At 39.4% G+C, this 19,897-nt stretch overlaps 1 protein-coding gene across 9 annotated transcripts in view; it reads left to right on the top strand.

The window, feature by feature from the left end:
* EYA3 (EYA transcriptional coactivator and phosphatase 3) overlaps nt 1-19,112 on the top strand; it is a 97,866-nt gene extending 78,754 nt beyond the window's left edge. For all 9 annotated transcript variants that reach the window (XM_046661155.1, XM_046661148.1, XM_046661154.1 and 6 more), the window contains 6 exons: nt 745-803; nt 4,844-5,004; nt 7,569-7,683; nt 8,701-8,822; nt 16,483-16,583; nt 18,629-19,112. In XM_046661155.1, the coding sequence (XP_046517111.1) occupies nt 745-803; nt 4,844-5,004; nt 7,569-7,683; nt 8,701-8,822; nt 16,483-16,583; nt 18,629-18,709 (639 nt within the window). In that variant the 3' untranslated portion in view covers nt 18,710-19,112. The remainder of the gene's footprint in view (nt 1-744; nt 804-4,843; nt 5,005-7,568; nt 7,684-8,700; nt 8,823-16,482; nt 16,584-18,628) is intronic.
* Nucleotides 19,113-19,897: the final 785 nt, after the last annotated feature.

Raw genomic sequence — 19,897 nt, forward strand, 5'->3', positions numbered from 1 at the left:
TAGCTCTGGGGTGGACCCAAGAATATGCATTTTTGAAAAACTTCCCCAGAGGATTCTGATGCAGGTGGACATCACAACACTGCCCTAGGTGGTGTCAGAGGAGTGAACCTGTCAGAGTCAGGCAGTGGGTGGCATTTTATGTCAGTAGTAGCATGGCCTTGGTGGAAAGAACCTTGGATTCGAATTAGAAGACCCAGGCTCTTTCTAGTTTCTTTTTACCACTCACTAGTCGTATGACCTTGGGTAAATCATTTCACCTCACTTTAGAACATGAGGAAATTGACTTATATGACCTCTTCTAATTCCTAAGTTTCATCTTATAAATTTCTGTTTCACTCATTCTCAGTTTTGATACTACATTCTGCCAGCATCCTTTTCATCTGCAAAAATTTATTGGGTACATACTATATAAGGGCACTGGACTGGACTAGAGGGGTACAAAGATGTAAGATATGGGCTACGCCATGAGAGGCCTACAGTGTAATAGCCTTACAGTCTAGTGTAGGATGTGGACACACTTGACAGTGTAAGGGAGCTTGTAGTTATACCCATGAGCTGTTGGAAAAATGAACTATTGAGATAAGAGCATAATTGAGGGTTGGGATGGTTAAGGATGATTACATGAAGAGAGACCATAAGGTATTTCATTATCCCATCATTATTTGTGGTATTTTTACAATTATGTTGTGGTGGTGCACTTCTACTCCTTAGACTAAAACAATGTGTGATTTGGTCTTTTAACAGGAGTGTGACCAGGTGCATGTGGAAGATGTGGCTTCTGATGACAATGGCCAAGACTTGAGGTGATTAAAAACAATGATGTTTTAAAGATCAGTATACTTGTTATGCACAAGACACTGTCTGTGTTCAGAGGAAAACAAAGATAAGACGCAGCCTTAAAAGATGTCATAGTTAATGATGGCATGCATTGTGAGAAGGTGGCAATACAAAGTGTGATGGAGCATAGAAAAGAAAGTAATTCTGATGGGTGTGGGGAGCAGGTAGTGCCGATATTGGGGCAGCCTTCTCAGTACAGTAGAATTTGAGTGCGACTTTGAAGAATGGGTAGCAGTGATGGGATGAGGAAAAAGCGTGCCAAAGTAAAGGTATGTTAGTTTTTCTTTGGCTAGATTTTCAATCAGGAGAAGTGTGCTTCAGACTGGTTTGTCTTAGATAAAACTAAGCATCAGGAATTTTATCAAGGAAACTAATTGTGGGATGTCTGATGGTGTCAGGAATATCCTATGGAAGACAATCTTTTTTTTTTTTTTAGTTGAGGTAACATTGGTTTATAACATTATATAAATTTCAGGTGTATATCGTTATATTTCAATTTCTCTGTGATTGCATCATGTTCACCACCCAAAGGCTAAACCATCCATCACCATACACATGTGTGAATCACCCCTTTCACCCTCCTCCCTCCCTTTCCCCTCTGGTAACCACCAGTCCAGTCTGTTTCTATGTGTGTGTTTGTTGTTGTTTTTATCTTCTGTTTATGAGTGAGATCATACGGTATTTGACTTTCTCCCTCTGACTTATTTCACTTAGCATAATACCCTCAAGGTCCATCCATGTTGTCACAAATGGCAAGATTTCATCTTTTTTTATGGCTGAGTCATATTCCATTGTCTATATATACCACATCTTCTCTATCCATTGGTCCCTTGATGGGCACCTAGGTTGCTTCCAAGTCTTGCCTACTATGAATAATGCCTCAATGAACAAAGGGTCCATGTATCTTTATGTATTCATGTTTTCATGTTCTTTGGATAAATACCCAGCAGTGGAATAGCTAGATTGTATGGTAGTTCTATTGTTAATTTTTCGAGGAATCTCCATGCTGTGTTCCATAATGGCTGTACTAGTCTGCACTCCCACCAGCAGTGTATGAGAGTTCCCTTTTCTCCACATCCTCTCTGACACTGGTTATTTCTTGTCTTGTTAATTATAGCCCTTCTGGCAGCTGTCAGGTGATATCTCAATGTAGTTTTGATTTGCATTTACCTAATAATTAGTAATATTGAACATCTTTTTGTGTGCCTGTTGGCCATCTGTATATCTTCTTTGGAAAAATGTCTGTTCAGATCTTCTGCCCAATTTTTAATTGGGTTGTTAGTTTTTTCCTTGTTGATGTATGAGTTCTTTGTATATTTTGGATATTAACCCCTTATCAGATATATGGTTTTCAAATATCTTCTCCCAATTGTTAGGTTGTCTTTTTGTTTGTGTTGATGGTTTCCTTTTCTGTGCAGAAGCTTTTTAATTGATGTAGCCCCATTTGTTTATTTTTTCTGTTGTTTCCCTTGTCTGGTCAGATATGGTACTTGAAAGTGTGCTGCTAAGACTCATGTCAAAGAGCGTACTGCCTATGTTTTGTTTTTGTTTTTGTTTTCCTATAGGTGAGGAAGATTGACCCTGAGCTAACATGTGTTGCCAATCCTCCTCTTTTTGCTTGAGGAAGATTGTCGCTGGGCTAACACCTGTGCCAGTCTTCCTCTGTTGTATATGGGATACTGCCACAGTGTGGCTTGACAAGCAGTGCTAGGTCTGCACTCGGAATCCGAACCTGTGAACCCTGGGCTGCTGAAGTGGATCACGCGAACTTAACCACTATGCCACCAGGCCGGCCCCCTGGCTATGTTTTCTCCTAGAATTTTTATGGTTTCAGGTCTTACATTCAGTGGAAGACAATCTTAAACATATCACAGTGAATAGTAAACTAAGGAGGTCTCAGAGGCAAAATACTTGCTCATTTCTCTCTTGGCTGCTGTCTTCTAACCCAGTAGTCTTAGCTAAGATTAATCCAAAAATTTATGTAGCTTGTATTTAAAGACTTTCAGAAAAAAGACTGTCACATCTTTTCGTGTTGATTTGTTTTAATGTTTATCTTTTTTCATAAGCAAAAAGTTCTTCCTTTGTCTACCCTGAAGTTGTTTCATTCCTGAATTCTCAAATCCAGAGCAGAACTGGACATATCACTCAGTAAGGACCTAATCCTGTAGTACTGAGAAGGACTGACAGGTTTCACTTGAAGAGCAACATCCCGTCATGCATATTGTGCATTGCACAGGCATGGAGAGCACCATTCTTAGGAGATTTCGCTGGCCTTTTTAGGAAAAAAGCCTGGTCTGAAGCAGTTTATGATCTACTCTGAACTCTAGTTGTTTTTTGTTTCTTTGTTTTATATGTGTGGCTAACCAGTAGTTACACCTACCTTATGTCTTGGCAGCTTTATTTTCTTAAATATAGAATCTCACACTTAACTTAGTGAACTCACTTTTGACTTTTGATTGAACCAACTAGTCTCTAATTCTGTCATTCATTTTTTTTTCCCCTGCTTTTTCTCCCCAAGACCCCCAGTACATAGTTGTATATTTTAAAGATTTTATTTTTCCTTTTTCTCCCAAAGCCCCCTGGTACATACTTGTGTATTTTTAGTTGTGGGTCCTTCTAGTTGTGGCATGTGGGACACCACCTCAGCATGGCTTGATGAGTGGTGCCATGTCCGCACCCAGGATTCGAACCAGGGAAACCCTGGGCCGCCAAAGCAGAGTGCATAAACTTAACCATTCGGCCATGGGGTTGGCCCCTGTCATTCATTTTTAAATCTTTATTTAGGAAATATTAATTCCTCCCAGCCTGTTGAACTGTATTGTTTATCTATTACTGTATAACATTATCCCAAAACTTAATAGCTTAAAACAATAAACATTTATCATCTCATAGTTTCTGTACGTCAGGAACTTGAAAATGACTTACCTAGGTAGTTCTTAATCAGGGTCTCTGAGATTGAAATCAAGATATTGGCTGGAGCTAAAATCATCTGAAGGCTTGATTGGAGCTGGAAGACCTGCTTCCAGCCTCTCACATGTGGCTGACAACAGGAGGCCTCAGTTCCTCACTATGTGTGCCTCTGCATGGGGCAGCTTGAGTGTTCTCAGTGTGACAGCTGACTTCTTTCAGAGCAACTACTCCAAGAGAGAACAAGAAAAGCCTAGTATTTGAAGTCCAACGCCATCACTTCCACCACATTCAAATACAGTCCATACCTAAAGGGAACAGAGTTAGAAGAGAGGAATATTAGGGGCTGGCCCCGTGGCCGAGTGGTTAAGTTTGCACGCTCCGCTGCAGGCGGCCCAGTGTTTCATTGGTTCGAATCCTGGGCGCGGACATGGCACTGCTCATCAAACCACGCTGAGGCAGCGTCCCACATACCACAACTAGAAGGACCCACAACAAAGAATATACAACTATGTACCGGGGGGCTTTGGGGAGAAAAAGGAAAAAATAAAATCTTTAAAAAAAAAAAAAAGAAGAGAGGAATATTAAAGAATTTGTGGGCATATTTTAAAGCCACCACAGCGACCCATGAACTTAATACACTAGCCAACAGATCACTGGAGAACGTCCCCATTATCTTACTGTTATTAGTATTTTGGGTTATTTCCTTCCACTATTTTTCCACTTTTCTCCTTTTTACAAATCATTTTGTGTGTGTGTATACACAAAAATTTTGTATTTGGGGTTTTTTTCACTGTGTGATGTCATTAACGTCATTAATGAAAAGATGCTCTCCCCCAAGCCAGCCTCTAGGGGATGCTGGTGCTTGCATTGTTCCTACTCTCTTTCCCTCCGTCTCCATCCTTTCTTTGATAGAATGGGGTAAGATAGAGGACTAATGAAAGATAGACTCTAACTTACAGAAATTAAGGGAAAAGATTCTCAAAGCCATTAGCCTTTGTGTCAGATTACAGGAGTAGGAGAGAGGATCCCAGGGGGCATTCACCCAACAACCTCATGCAGTACAGATTTTAATTTTCCTCATTCTCTGGCTCTGCAGCAACTACAGCTTCTCGACAGATGGTTTCAGTGGCTCAGGAGGCAGTGGCAGCCATGGTTCCTCTGTGGGTGTCCAGGGAGGTGTGGACTGGATGAGGAAACTGGCTTTCCGCTACCGAAAAGTGAGAGAAATCTATGATAAGCATAAAAGCAATGTGGGTGGTAAGTATGGCATACAACCAGTCTAATATTCTATTTCCTTCTGATTTCCTGTTTTCTTTTCCAAGGATTCCTTAGAACTCCCTGGCAACTGCTTATGAATTTGTGCCACAGTACTATTTTAACTCTTTATTAAAAAACATGGAGATTTGAATGAAACCTTTTAGAGAGGAAGCTCTGCACTTTTCATTGACCTCTCTTAGCATAACTTTACAAAGTTCTCTTGTTCTTTTTAGACAAATGCCTTTTTAAAGGAAATGTGTTCCATAGATTATGTGTAATGACATACATTTTATTCTGGAGTCAAAACTACTTTGTCAATACTAGTTAATAGCTTGCCATATTTTTTTGACTGATTTATATAACCATCAGGACAAGCCAGGTAGAACTAGTGATTAGGCTTATGGTGGATGGAAAACTAGGTCCTGGATTATAGGTTTACAGTGTCCACGTCTTGCAACTTGAAGGACGTTGGAAATTCATTCTGCCCAGAAATACCTCAAATGTCAGGTGCCACTATGCTTAAAATTCTATTATTTGGAATTAATTATCCATAGATTGTTCAAATTAGAAGAGACGTTAGAGATTTACTCTAAATCCCTTATTTTGCATTTGAGAAAATTGATGTCCATCATGAGGGTAATGTGGGCAGCTTACCCACGGTCACATGGTAAGTTAGTGACCATACCACAGCTGGCATCCACATCCCCTAACTCTTGGTCCAGTGCACTTTACATTCATGTAGTTCTTTTTTTTAGTGAATAACCCTTAGGAGAAGATACTTAAAACTGTGAACCATCACCTTCAAACCATCTACATACAAACAAAATGTTGCATGAAGTTTCAGAGATTCCATAGACAGCCTAGAGGTATATTACCCCAGGTCAAGGAGCCCTTTTACTGCACCAGGCTGCCTTACAGTGCAGAGAGTAAAAATAGGGCTTCAAAGATCAGTTTGGTTTATTCCTGTTATAGCCCTCTAATACCAGATAAAAATCACAGGCATCTGGGCTTTGGGAATCTAATTGACTTTTTTCAGATTTCCCTTTTTAGTGCTTTTTTTCCCTCATGATTCAGAGCCAGTACTTTTTATTTTGGCAACTCCAAATCTTTTTGGTTTTCCTCTCACAGACGTTAGCCTTTCTTTTGTTAGTTTCCATGTATAACCTAAGTATCTGATCCTTTCTCTGCCCAGTGAGTGCCTAGACCTGATTTCCTGTGGTGAAATAACCCTCTGTGAGAATCCCCTGAGCCTACCCTGGGGAACATATTAAAAGTAATGTCCACCTATATTTTATAAAATAGGAATTAGCATAAGTACTACATCATATGAAGTATACGACACATGTATACTTATGTTTATATCATATGTAACATATAGGTACTGGTTTTGTTGTTTTATTTTATCAGAAATGTTGGGAGTCATCTAATTCTAGGCTTGCATTGTGAAACCATCAAGCTGAAAACAAATTATTTGCAATTCTACTTATAGAGTGCCTTCTGTTTTTATGGAGTATTGGTAATAGAATACAGGATTTCTCTTTTTATCTTCAATACAGAAAATTCAGGGCCAAGTGTATTTTTTGAATATTATAACTCATGTCTGATGATAAACTCCATTAGATGAATTCTGTTTTGTTTTGTGCTTAATTGTCTGATCTTAAGTAGTGTTTTAGTCTCTTATCAGCTGAAGTTGTTGCAGAAGTAAGTACAATACAAATAAATGACGTTCAAGAGAGTTGGTCATTCAACTTGGAATCTCAGGTTGATGGTTTTGAAAGGAGTGAAAGCACAGGCACCATGGGAGCAGTGTATGGTAGTGAAAAGACTTCTGAGACTAAAAGCCACTAACTTGCTGTGTAATCTTAGGCAGCCCCCCCTTTCCTCCCTAGGCTTTGGTTTCTTTAGAAAGAGACTGGAAATACTGTGGACTCTTCTTGCTATAACACTTGTTTTACCCCCTTGGTTCTTTTTTTTCTTTCAGGAAGATTGGCCCTGATAACATCTGTTGCCAATCTTCCTTTTTTTTTTTTTCTTCTACCCAAAGTCCCAGTACATAGTTGTAGATCCTAGTTGAAGGTCATTCTAGTTCTTCTCTGTGGAATGCTTCCACAGCGTGGCTTGATAAGTGGTGCTTAGGTCCACACCCAGGATCCAAACCAGTGAACCCCAGGCCACCAAAGCAGAGCGCACGAACTTAACCACTCGGCCACGGGGCCAGCCCCCTGATGTCACTTTAAAGCAGTGATACTTGAAGTATGGTCCACCAGTCTGCAAATTATGCTACTTGTTGGTGATGAGAAAGCTTGTGCCAGAATATAATCACAACATTTCTATCAACTGATTTTGTTGTAGTTGTGCCCTCCTAGCAAAACATTCTGGTGAAGAAGGTCAAAAAGACATTTTGAGTGGGCTACTCTAGGGTTTTACTAAGAAGAGAAATACATTAGCTCAGTAGAATATTTCAATGACTCACCCTATTTCTAAATTGAATTTCGAAGTTGCTTCCTCAATGTCAGCAAGGATATGTTGTCAAATGATAAATGTGTCTGCTTTTATTCCCAAAGGCCTCCTCAGTCCCCAAAGAAAGGAAGCACTGCAGAGACTAAGAGCAGAAATTGAAGTTTTAACAGATTCCTGGTTAGGAACTGCGTTAAAGTCCTTACTTCTCATTCAGTCCAGGTATGGAAATGGTTCTTTTAGGTCTCATTTTCCCAGAGACACACTCTTTCCTACCCCAGTCTGGGATAGGCTAAAATAGGGTTTGGGATAGGGTGAGAGGAGTTTAAATAATGCAGGGAAGTATTTAGGTTAGGTGGGAGGCAACACCTTAGAGTTTTAAGAGAATATTTGTATATAAAAGCCTTTTCCTTTCCCCTTACTTTTTGCTCACAAAATTAAAACTTAGTAACCCATAATCTCCAGCCCAGGAGATGGGCCTGGTGACATCAAAGAATATCACAAATATCCTAAGTACAGGAAGCTCCAAAGAACTGTACCGAAACCTACTGAGGAAAGCAAGATTCAAAAGAAAAAGAATACATTAAGCAGATTAAAGCGATTTCCACTTGAAGCTTAGAATGGGAAATAAATTCCGTCTTATCCACACCAATACCCTTATTGCTCGCTCCCTCAAAGCAGGAATTCCGAGTCACAACCTAGTAGAGCAAACAGTAAAATAACACCGAGGGGTGAATATCCCTGAAGGTGAAGGACCTGTGAAATTCTTGTGTATTCTGGAATCTGTGTTGCTGTGTATGAAGAGCAGAGAGGACTTAAATCATATCTCACTTAAGGTCTGAGTCACATTCAGATGAAATAGTGCTGTAACTGAAAGTCTTTGTTTTCTAGAGTGTGGTATCGGTGACCTGGGTTGGTGGTATTTACTAATGAGTACAGTGAGCTAGAATGGTCAGAAGGGAAGTGAGGCAAGAATTAAGTTGCTCCTCTGCCCACTATAGAATCTCTGTCCTTTAATATGGAAAATAAATAAATCTGAGATAATTATGGCAATAACTAAACATTGCCACTGAGCAAGTATCACACCAGGCCCTTCGAGGTTAATTTTTAATAATTAGATCCTAAAGAGAGGTTAATTTTTAATAATTAGATCCTAAAGAGAAGACCTATTTGAATTCTTGCTCCCAGGTTGGTTTGGCTTCACCTTTTTCTTTTCTTTTCCCTCTTTCTGCCTTCTAGAAAGAATTGTGTGAATGTTCTGATCACTACAACCCAGCTGGTTCCAGCTCTGGCCAAGGTTCTCCTATACGGGCTAGGAGAAATATTTCCCATTGAAAACATCTATAGTGCTACCAAAATTGGTATGGTTTCTATTCTGTTTCTAGTCACTGGCCTTACAGTAATACTTCCTACTTATGATGCTATGATTATTTACCAATCCCTCTGTTAGACACTTTATATATATCTGTAATCCTCACAGCAATCTTCTCCTGATACTACTGATGAGGCAGTTTAAGCTTAGCAGTTATATACCTTTCTCAAGGCTTCACAGCTAGTAACTTACATAAACAGAATTCAAATCCAAGTCTGTTGGACTTAAAACTTATCATACTCTATCCTTTTATAATATAATAATATTTGAAAGAACGTAATATCTAGTTTAGAAATCTACTTTTGCCTTGTTTAAAATTTCTCTTTCTCTTTCACAGAGAGAGCACTGCAGTATAGTATAATAGAAAAAACACTAGATTAAAAATCCAGGACTAAGCTGTGTGCTTAAAAATGGTCAAATCTCTTATACCCATTAAGATCGCTGCTAAGTGTTGGCGAGGATATGGAAAAATTGGAACCCTTGTGCACTGTTGATGGGATTGTAAAATGGTGCAACTGCTATGGAAAACAGTATGATGGTTCCTCAAAAAATTAAAAATAGATTTATCATATAATCCAGCAATCCTACTTCTGGGTATATATCCAAAGGAATTGAAAACAGGATCTCAAAGAAATATTTGCACACCTGTGTTAAGAACATTATTCACAATTACTAAGTGGTAGAAGCAACCCAAATGTCCATCAAATGAACGGATAAAGAAAATGTGATCTATACATACGGTGGGATATTGTTCAGCCTTAAAAGGGAAGGAAATTCTGTCACATTCTACCTCATGTGTCATCTTTGAAGACATTATGCTAAGTGAAGTAAGCTAATCACAAAAAGACAAATAGCATATGTTTCCACTTATGTAAGGTACCTAGAGTAGTCAAATTCATAGGAACAGGAAGTAGAATGGTGGTTAACAGGGATGTTGGGGAAGGGGAGATAGGGAGTTGTTGTTTAATGGGTATAGAATTTCAGTTTTGCAAATGAAAAAGTTCTGGAGATATGTACAACAATGTGAGTATACTTAACACTACTGAAATGTACATTTAAAAATGGTTAAGATGGTAAATTCTATGCTGTGTGTTTTTTACCACAATTTTTTGAAAAGGCAAAAAAAAAAAAAAAAAAAAAGATAGGATTCAAGTCCCAGCTGCCTGTCTTACTGGCTCTTATTTTAGGCAAATTACTTTATCTCTTGAGCCTTAGTTTTCTCATGTGAAATGAGAAACTACTAGAGAGGTTGTGAAAATCAGATAAGACTGTCTATATGAAGGTACTTCTTAACTCCTAAAAATATTTTCAGTACCAAGTATAGGAAGTAGGTACTCAATAAATATTTGCTTAATAAATTGGCACCACATTTATACAAAACCAGCTAGTTCTGCTGATAAGTCAGTAGAATGTCTGACTAATCCTTATGTGCTGCACATGGTCCACGGAAAGGAATATGACCACCATCTCCTTACCCCTGCAGACCATTTAGTCTGTGCTTACGGTTCCTACTTCCCCACTGTGGCAAAGGAGAGGGTCCTGAAGTTTGAAGATGAGCTATGGTTACTCATTTTTTAATCTACTACGTGCCTATTGATCAGCTTTCTCCATAAAAAATAGGTTTGATTTTTTTTATACCCCAAGATCTATGGAAGTTACAAGCCTACCAAGTCCTATTTACATTTATTTTTCTTCATTCACCAAATGTTTGTTGGTCACCTTTTATGTGCAAGGCATTTTTCTAGGTACTGGGGATACAGCAGTGATCAAAAATGACAAAAATTCTTTCCCCTTGTGGGTGAAAACAGTCAGTAAACAAGGAAGTAAGTAAAACAAACTATGTCAGATGGTGATAAATGCTGTGGATAAAAATCAATCAGGGAGAGAAGGCCGTGTTTTAAATAGGGTAGTTAGGGAAGGCATCAATGAAAAGCTCTCTTTTAAGCAAAGACCTAAAGGAGGTGAGGGAGTTAGCCAGTAGCATTTACAGGGGGAAGGAACATGCCAAGGACAGGGAACAATAAGTGGGCAAGGTTGGAGGCATGTTCAGGGAAGAGCCAGGGGGGAAGAATGTTGAGAAATGAAGTCACAGAGCTCAAAGGAGAGGGTGAGGAGGTACTACAGGCCCTTAGAGATTATCCTAAAGACTTTGACTTTTATTCTGCTGAGATGCTATTTTAAGGTTTTGAGCAGAAGTGACAAGATCTGACTTACACATTAAACAGATCAGTCAGGCTGCTATGTAGAGTCTTGAGGAGGATAGCTGGAAGTCAAGTTAGGAGATTATTGTAATAATCCACAGGTGGCGTTGAACCATGGTAGTAGCAATGGAGTTTGAGAAGTCATCAGTTACTGGATATATTAAGAAGGCAGAGCTGACAGGATTTGCTGATAGTTTGGATGTGGGGTGTGAAAGAAAAAGAAGTAAAGGGTGACTCCAAGGATTTTGGCCTAAGCAACTGAAAGGGTGAAGATGTCATTTACTGAGATGGTGAAGGCTATGGTAGAAAGATTATGAGTTTAGTTTTGGACATTAACTTTGAAATAATTATTAGACAGCCAAGTGGAAATATCAAGTAGGCAATTGGATATCTGATTCTGGAAGTCTAAGGAGAGGTACTGGCTGGAGATTAGTAATTGGGAGTTCTTTGTGTACATGTGATCTTAGGAATAGGATCATAGGAATGAGTGCAGATGAAGAAGAATAGAGGTCTAAGAACTAAGCCCCGGGGCCCTCTAATATTTAAATGTTTGGATCTTAAGATGGAATCAGCAAAAGTGTCAGAAGGAAAGGTATATGAGGTAGGAAGAAAATAGGGAGAATGGTGTCTTGAAAGATGATGGAAGGGAAATTGATCAGCTCTATCAGATGTTGCTGATGGGTCACATAAGACCTGGAGATTGAATGTCTTCAGCTACATGGAGGCCATTAATAATTGAATGTCTTCAGCTACATGGAAGCCATTAATAATTTTGACATGCAGTTTGAGTGAAGTGATGGGCATGAAACCCTAATTGGAATGGGTTTCAGAGAGAATGAGAAGAGAGGAGCTGGAGAAGGCAACTATATGACAATACTTGAGAAGAGTCCTGTTGTGAAGAAGCAAGAAATGAGGCGGTAACTGGAGGGGTATATTGGCTTTAGTGGATTTTCAAACATAAGAAAAATTTTAACAAGTTTATATGCATATGGAAATGACCCACTAGATGAGGAAAGATGATAATGGTGCCTGCTATGTGTCAGACATTGCCAAGGCACTGGGAATATAGCAGTGACAAAATCCTTTGTCCTCTTGGAACTTACCTCCAATCACTGGTGCTAGGATAATTGGGTTATCCATATGGGGAAAAAAGCAGGATTGTATTCCTTCTTTACACTGTTGGCAAAAATAAATTCCAGGTGGATAAAAAAACTTAGCACAAAAAGCAAATATTTTTAGAAGAAAATAAAGAATAGTATGTGTATGACCTTAAGGTAGGGAAGGATCTCATTTAAAAGACCCCCAAAATAGTACAAAAAGAACAAAAAATGATCATTTTGTTTGCATGAAGCTTTCAATTCTATATACAATGAAAGATGACATAAAGTGACAAGACAAGCCACAGACTGGGAGAAGATATTTGCAACACATTTACTTGTTAATTACTACACAGAATCTATAAAGAACTCCTGCAAATCAATAAGCAACAAACCAGGTAATAGAAAAGTAGGCAGAAACCTTGAAACAGCCAGTTTGCAGAAAAGGAAACCCAAATTGTCAGTAAACATATGATAAGTTCCTTAACCTCATCAATTAAGGATCTGCAAATTATGGAAATGCAATTTAAAATGTGATGCAATTCCCGTTTATTAGATTGACAAATTTAAATCTGATAGTGCCAAACTTTATCAAGGAAATGGGAACACTTATTCTGCACATAGTATTAAAAATAGATATAACTCTTTTTGGAGAACAGTATGTCAATGTCTAGTCAAGTTTGAGGGGTGCATAACCGTACGATCAAGCAATTCCACTTTTAGATATACATACTTTAGTGCAGGGATCTGCAGACTATAACCCATGTGCGAAATTCTGCCCACTGCTTGTTTTTGTAAAGTTTTATCAAAACAGCCATGCCCAGTTGTTTCCATAGCTACTTTCACACTACAGTAGCAGAGTTGAATAGTTGCATCAAAGATCATGTGGCCTGCAAAGCCTGAAATATGTAATGTCTGACTCTTCACAGAAAAGTTTGCCAGCCTCTGCCCTTGAGTAATTCTCATGTGCACAAAGAGACATATATAAGGATTTTTTTGATGCCATATTGCTCCTAATAGAAAATAATTGGAAACAACCTGTGAACAGAAAATGGATCAATGGATCTGTTCACACAATGGAGTACCATATAGCAGTTAAAAGTGAATGAACTAAAATTACATCTATCCATAAGGATTAATATGAAAAACAATGTTGAACACAAAAAACACATTGCAGATAGATATATACAGTATATAACATTTATATAAAGGTTAAAAATGTTCACAACAATACCATATATTGTTTATGAATATATACTCACAAAGAAAAAGGAGAGGAGAAGCATAACGTCAGGTAGGGGGTACATAGGAAGCTTCAAATAAATCTGTAATATCTCATTCATATATTTTTTTATCTAAAGCAACTACAAAGTGTTGAGATTTGACAAAGCTGGGTTGGTGGTAGGAATACAGGCATTTATTTTTATTACTCTCCCTTTTTTGTATGTTGAATTATTTCATTTACAAGAGATTTAGGGGAGGAATATATCTAATGTGTCCCCTCCCCCCCTTTCAGATTTTGCTATTGCTGCCACTGCTTTACTGTGCATTTCACAAGAACCCAGAGCACTCACTAAGCCTCCCCACACCTGAAAGGTAGATTTTCTGTAGGGCTTGTTATACTGAGTCCTGGCACCCAAAGCCTCATCAAACTAATGGTGATGATTTTATTCCCTCTGACACTGTGTGTGCTTATTTGGTAATTTTCCTCAGCCTCATTTATATCCAGAGCTAATTTGCGAAGCTATGGTGGTACCTGGCACCATAGTAGCCAGTGAGAGGCTTGAGGCTTTTCTTCACAGAACTGTGAAATGGGAGCAAGGAGAGGAAATATTTGTTCAGCTTCTCTGAAATGATTTCAGAATTGTGGTGATCTTGGACTTTAAAGAGAATTCTCAAAATCATTTCTGAAAATGTGTTTGGTAGGGGAAACCCAGGAACCTAATGCTCTCCAAAGGCTTGGTTGGTTTTGCAGTTGTAGATTCAATTGTTTGACATTTGGTAAGCTGACTAGTCGTTGGCCTTATCCTCCTGAACATGAAAGCTCATCTCCAGGATTGTTTTGAGAGTGTAAAATGGAGGAAATATATTTACCAACTGTATTAGAGTCATTTTTTCATGTAGCTGCTTCTTTGCTTTGAGCTGTTAATAACTCTCTCAGTCTCTTAATCCTTTCAGAGGAGACATTCCTAAGTGTATTTTATCCTTGATCATTACATGTTAGGCCATGAAAACATCTCTATGTCCTTGTCCTCTAAATATGAGACATTCGCCTTGTTGGGTCTTAGGAAAAAGTCTAAAATCTGACTTTTTTTTTTTTCTATAGGCAGATGATAAATTGACTGTGGGTCTAGCAGAGGTTGGCTTAGGTTGTAAGGATGTAGTGGTTGGAATGGAATTAGACAAAGAACTCTTAAACACTTTGAACATAACAAAATAAGAATTCATTATTAGTTGAATTATTTAATGTTTGAATTCAGCCTCAAGACAGGGACTACAGTCATCTACTGAATCATTTGTGAGATTAATATGCATTCATTCTGCAAACATCAGTTGAATGCCTGGTAAGAATGTAAGTCATGACAGTGCTATTGTAAAATGTTAGCACTGAAAGGGACTTAAGTTCACCTAAGCCAAACCTTGTATTTTAAGTGGGAGACTGAAGCCCAAAGTGGACTAGAGTCTCGTCCAGGTGACTAGTTCATCTGGTTTGAGGTGTCACTTGGGCTAGGGATGTCCAAGACTTGCAGTTGCTTAGATGTGCCAGGCAGGACTTCTGAGTATGGATGTGTAGGTTCTTGTCAATTATGATGTAGTCATCTTAGATTTGTGTATTTATTACAACAGTTTTCCAGCAGATGGCATTCAAGTGCCTGGAGGAGGAGGAGGCACTTTTTTCTCATTCACACAGGAACTCTAGTGCTCAGTCTCTGGATCTGGCAAGAAGAAAGGATGCGAAGGTTAATGGATCAGGATGAAGAAGGAAGCAGAGTTAGGACCTTGCTTAACTGAAGAAGGTGGCAGAAGCAGGGGAATAAAGTATAAAGAGTCGGTGAAGAAAGAGCAAGGGAAATAATTTCCTTTTTGTTTGCTTGTGCAAATAAAGTGTCTTTTCCTACAGCAATATCATCTGTGTATGTTTTAGGTGTTGTTTCCAGATGGGATTTGAATTTTGATACCCTGCCACATAGATCAGATAGATACTCAGAGCTGTCTGCAGTGGATTTATTTATTTTATTTATTTTTATTTTTTTGAGGAAGATTCGCCCTGAGCTAACTACTGCCAATCCTCCTCTTTTTGCTGAGGAAGACTGGCCCTGAGCTAACATCCATGTCCATCTTCCTCTACTTTATACGTGGGACGCCTACCAAAGCATGGCTTTTGCCAGGTAGTGCCATGTCTGCACCCGGGATCTGAACTGGTGAACCCCGGGCCGCCGAGAAGCAGAGTGTGCGAACTTAACTGCTGTGCCACCGGGCCGGCCCCTGCAGTGGATTTAAATCATCCATTTAATTTCAGTGATAGATTATCTCAGTTGTAGTTACAATAGACAATAATGAGGAAATTCTGGATGTGACAAATGTTGCTGCTATATTCTTGAGTACTCTGGGGCTCCTCCCCTGCTGAAAGACATAAGGCCCATGCCTAGGACCATTTCTGGAAAATGAAGAGTTAGAGGGAAGTGGCTGTTTGCCTATTACTTATTACTAACAAGAAATCAGGGTCTTATGCTTTCACTTCTCTTTCCTACACTAAAATAGTTCTCCCTCAGAAATCATCCTTTCATCATGGCACAATGGCCAGAACCTAGACTTGGAATCAGGAACCCAAAGTCTAGCCACTAGCTTGTTTGTGATGTGGGGCAAGTCACTAATCCCTTGGGCCCCATTTTCATCTGTAAAATAGGGAATGGTACCATCTCGCTGGATTATTTTGAGAATTAAATGAAAGAATAACTTGAAAACTGCTTCGTAAGCTGTAAAGTACAGGAGAATGGAAGAGGGAGGCGGTGTGCGCAGCTTTCACACTGCCTTAGCCTCCCGTTTGTGAAAATTCTCCCACGCTAAGATCTTAGGGACTTTACCTTCGATGAGAACATTAAAATAACTTAGAAAGCACTATGCTTAAAAAGTCTGGTGGTGTTGTTTTGACGGCACAATTTCACATTCTTTGGGCAGGGGGCCTACTGGATCTCTAGCTGCCAGCCCTACTCCCCGCCAAGCAGATTACATGAACTGCAACTTATTTTGTCTAAGCATAGGCAGGTCAGTCTTGGAGCAGCCCTTTTCTTTGGTGTTGAAAAAAAGATGGGGAGGAATGTACTAATAGGAAATTTCTTTTTCTCATCAGGTAAGGAGAGCTGCTTTGAGAGAATTGTGTCAAGATTTGGAAAGAAAGTCACATATGTAGTGATTGGAGATGGACGAGATGAAGAAATTGCAGCCAAACAGGTAACCATGGTAAAGAAAATAGTCTATGTAGGAATGCATGGAGCAGTTAGAAAAATGGTAAAACTCAGAAATCTTAGCAATCTGTTGTGCCTTTGCAGTGTTTTCTCTTCTTCTTCTTCCACTCCCATTTTTCTTTAAAGAAGAGAAAGAGGGTCATTTTTTTCCCCAAATGGAGTTTTCCTTATAAGTTGTTAGGTCCTCCCCTTTTCCCTCCTCCCTGCCTCTCAAAAATCTGAAAATCTTTCAGCCCTGCTACAGAGACCCCCATCATTAAACCTAATGTGGGCCCCATCTTCCATCTTCATCTTAGAGGGCAATACCTTCTCAAGAGCATGAGACTTGACTATAAAAAGGTAAATCTTTCTGATTTTCCAGGCTTCTGATTCTCAAAGTCCAGTATAGTCAATTGGGAGTTGCTTAGAGAAAGTCCTTGCTTCTGAGCCCTGGAAAGATTGTTCTGATGTTAGCTTCCTCACTATGCAGGTCCCAACTCCAGGTCATCCCTTCTTAATACAGGAAACAGTAGATGAAAGACTCTTGGCTATGGAATCTAAAATCAGACGGGTTCAGATCTCATCCATTTACTAGCTGTGTGACTTTGGACAATTTACTTATCTTCTTCAAGTTTCCTCATCTGCAAATGGACCTTCAGAAGTTCTTTTCCTCTTTACCCCAGTTTTTCCAGCCTCTCTTATTTCTTGGATGTGAAGGCAATGAGTTGGCAACTAGGACCACCTATCCCGATTCTCTTCATCCAGTTAACATACAAACTTTCAGCAACTATTAATGAACTATGAGATTGGTAATCAGGTGGTATTATTACCTCATTTTTCATTTTTTCATTTGGCACTTTATGTAGCAATTCAAGGACCTGTATTTTTTTTTTTTTTTTTTTACATGTTATCTCTGAAGCTTTGATTCTAAAGTGCTTGTTGGCCCTCTGGAGAAGACATCAGTGGATGTAGGCATTAGTGCTTCTTGGTCTGAAGAAGAAGGGAGTGGGAGAGATAAAGAACAATTCAAGTCATTAGTAGAATTGGTGTCTCTAAGCTGATGCTTGTAATCGTCTACCACTGGAAATCATATCTCCATTGGAAAATACCTTAGAGCTCTATCCAATTCAACCTCTATGCTGTGAGGGATCTTTTCTGCAGCCTCTTTGACACAAGACTTTCTAGTCCTTGCTTGAATATACTCAAGGATAGGAGACTGCGTCCCATGTATCCTGTTCTCTTGTGGGGTCAATCCAAGCTGTTAGGATGTGCCTCCTTCCATTGAACTAAAATTTCTGTCTCTAATTTTCACATCCTCGTCCTAGTCTGGCACTCCTGAGCATAACATAACAAGTCTGCTTCCCATTCTGTATATTAAAAGCTCTTTAAATATTATGTTTGAGCAATAGGCTTGAAAAAACACTGAGCTACCTGCCAAAAGAACTGTTCTAGGACTTTAGTATTCTGGGTAACTTGCAACCAATTTGAGCAAGACATCAGTAAAGCTAATCTCCTTCAGCTTCATAGAACATGATTTCCAACACTTGAACTTTTCAAAGCCATTATTTAAAATACAGCTTCCAGAACAGCACAGTATTCTGGATGTGATTCTGACCACATAATAAATAGGGTTATCATTTCCCAGATCTGTATGTTCTGCATCTTGGTCGTGGACAAGATTTGGGCCTTGTAGCTCTGAAACTTAGAGGAAATTGACCATCTGTAAGAAAACATAATATTATATTACTAATTTCTTGTGTGGGTCATTTTATTTGATCCCAAAGATTCTCTGTAGTAGCTGGAACAAGATACATCTCATAAAAGCAAGAGTTACCACTGAAATCTAAAAAAATCTCTCAAATTTATAAAGTGTCCTATAGTGTACAGAGTCCTTATATATAAAACTTAATTTATCCCTTTGACAGCCCTATGAGGTAGCCAGGAGCAGAGAGGGTTACCAAGTACGTTGGGGAGAAGTCTAGAGGAAGGGGTATGGGTAAATATAAGCTCCCAAAAGAAGTTGGGTTAACCAGCTGTCCCCCTCTCTTCCAGCACAACATGCCTTTCTGGAGAATCACAAACCATGGAGACCTGGTGTCCCTCCACCAGGCTTTGGAGCTTGATTTTCTCTAAGAACTGGAATGAAGAGCTTCCCCATGAGCTCCTTTTCACTCCTGAAGGGAGCTAGAGACTGGAACCAACTGGGAAATCTCTCTTTCTCTTTCTCCATGGAATGCTGGCGAGAACACAATCCGAACCAACAGCTGCGAGGGACAAAGCTTGTTTTTGCTAAGAGGAGCTGCAGCCCCATGTTCGTCCTCGTGCAAAAGCGGGAGACATTTGGATTGAGAGAGAACATAGACTCACTGCAGCTACAGTGCTTTGAATTCTTCTGTTTTTTGTTTTGTTTTATTTTGTTTCAAAAAATGAAGAAAAGGAAATTCTTGGGGCGGTTGCACTCTTAGTCCATGACCAGATTGAGAACTGCTATTAACTTGTGGTGATAAGATAAATGCGGCGGACTTTTCTAATAACATCTCTTGCAGTCTTTCTAATTTCTTAGCTGTAGGACATATTCCCAGTGAATGTGTATGTTATTTTTATAGGCAAGGGTCTGGTCTCTGAAGCAGCTTTTCCCTCCTTTCTTTTTCTAGCAAGAAAGGGGTGTGTAAACTTTCCTTGGAAAATAGTAATTGAAATATCTAAAATACCTCTCTGTGACGGTAGCACCTCTTTAGCTGCTCCAGTGGTCTGCTCTCTAGGATGGTTTTCTTCCATTCTTCCATCTCCTAGTTTGCTGAACTGCGGGGCACTGGACACTGATTAACTTTAGACTTTGGTGTTTCCCATCCTAGAAGACTTAGTCCCCTTTCCAGTCGCTCTTCCCCTTCAACCAAATGGCACAACCCTAGAAACTCCTCCTCTTAGTAAATTGTAAGCCTTCAGCTTGTCTCTTCATTCGAAGACTGTGTCCCAGGGGGCTTACCTCCAAAGTGGAGAGAAAGGACTAAGGCTTCTTACGAATTTCTGCTTCTTTGGCTCTTGAAACAAGATTTCACCTTTTCCTCCTGCAGATGCTCACCCCTACGGCCTCCTTAGTCGTCAGTGCTAGGCTCTTGCCCCTTTCCTACCCTCTGTACTTCACATCACCTCTGTGCAGCTCTGGCCACCCCTGGGCTTTGGACCCAAGAATTTAAATCAGGTCTAAGAATTGGCTCATAACTACATTTTGGCAAAAACCACCAATGTATTTGACTTCCTTTGAAGTCCTAAAGGCCTATAAAGGGTATTCTGGGCATATATTTACCCAGATCTCTGAAA

Source organism: Equus quagga, chromosome 5, assembly GCF_021613505.1.
Source record: "Equus quagga isolate Etosha38 chromosome 5, UCLA_HA_Equagga_1.0, whole genome shotgun sequence".
NCBI classification, from domain to species: domain Eukaryota; kingdom Metazoa; phylum Chordata; class Mammalia; order Perissodactyla; family Equidae; genus Equus; species Equus quagga.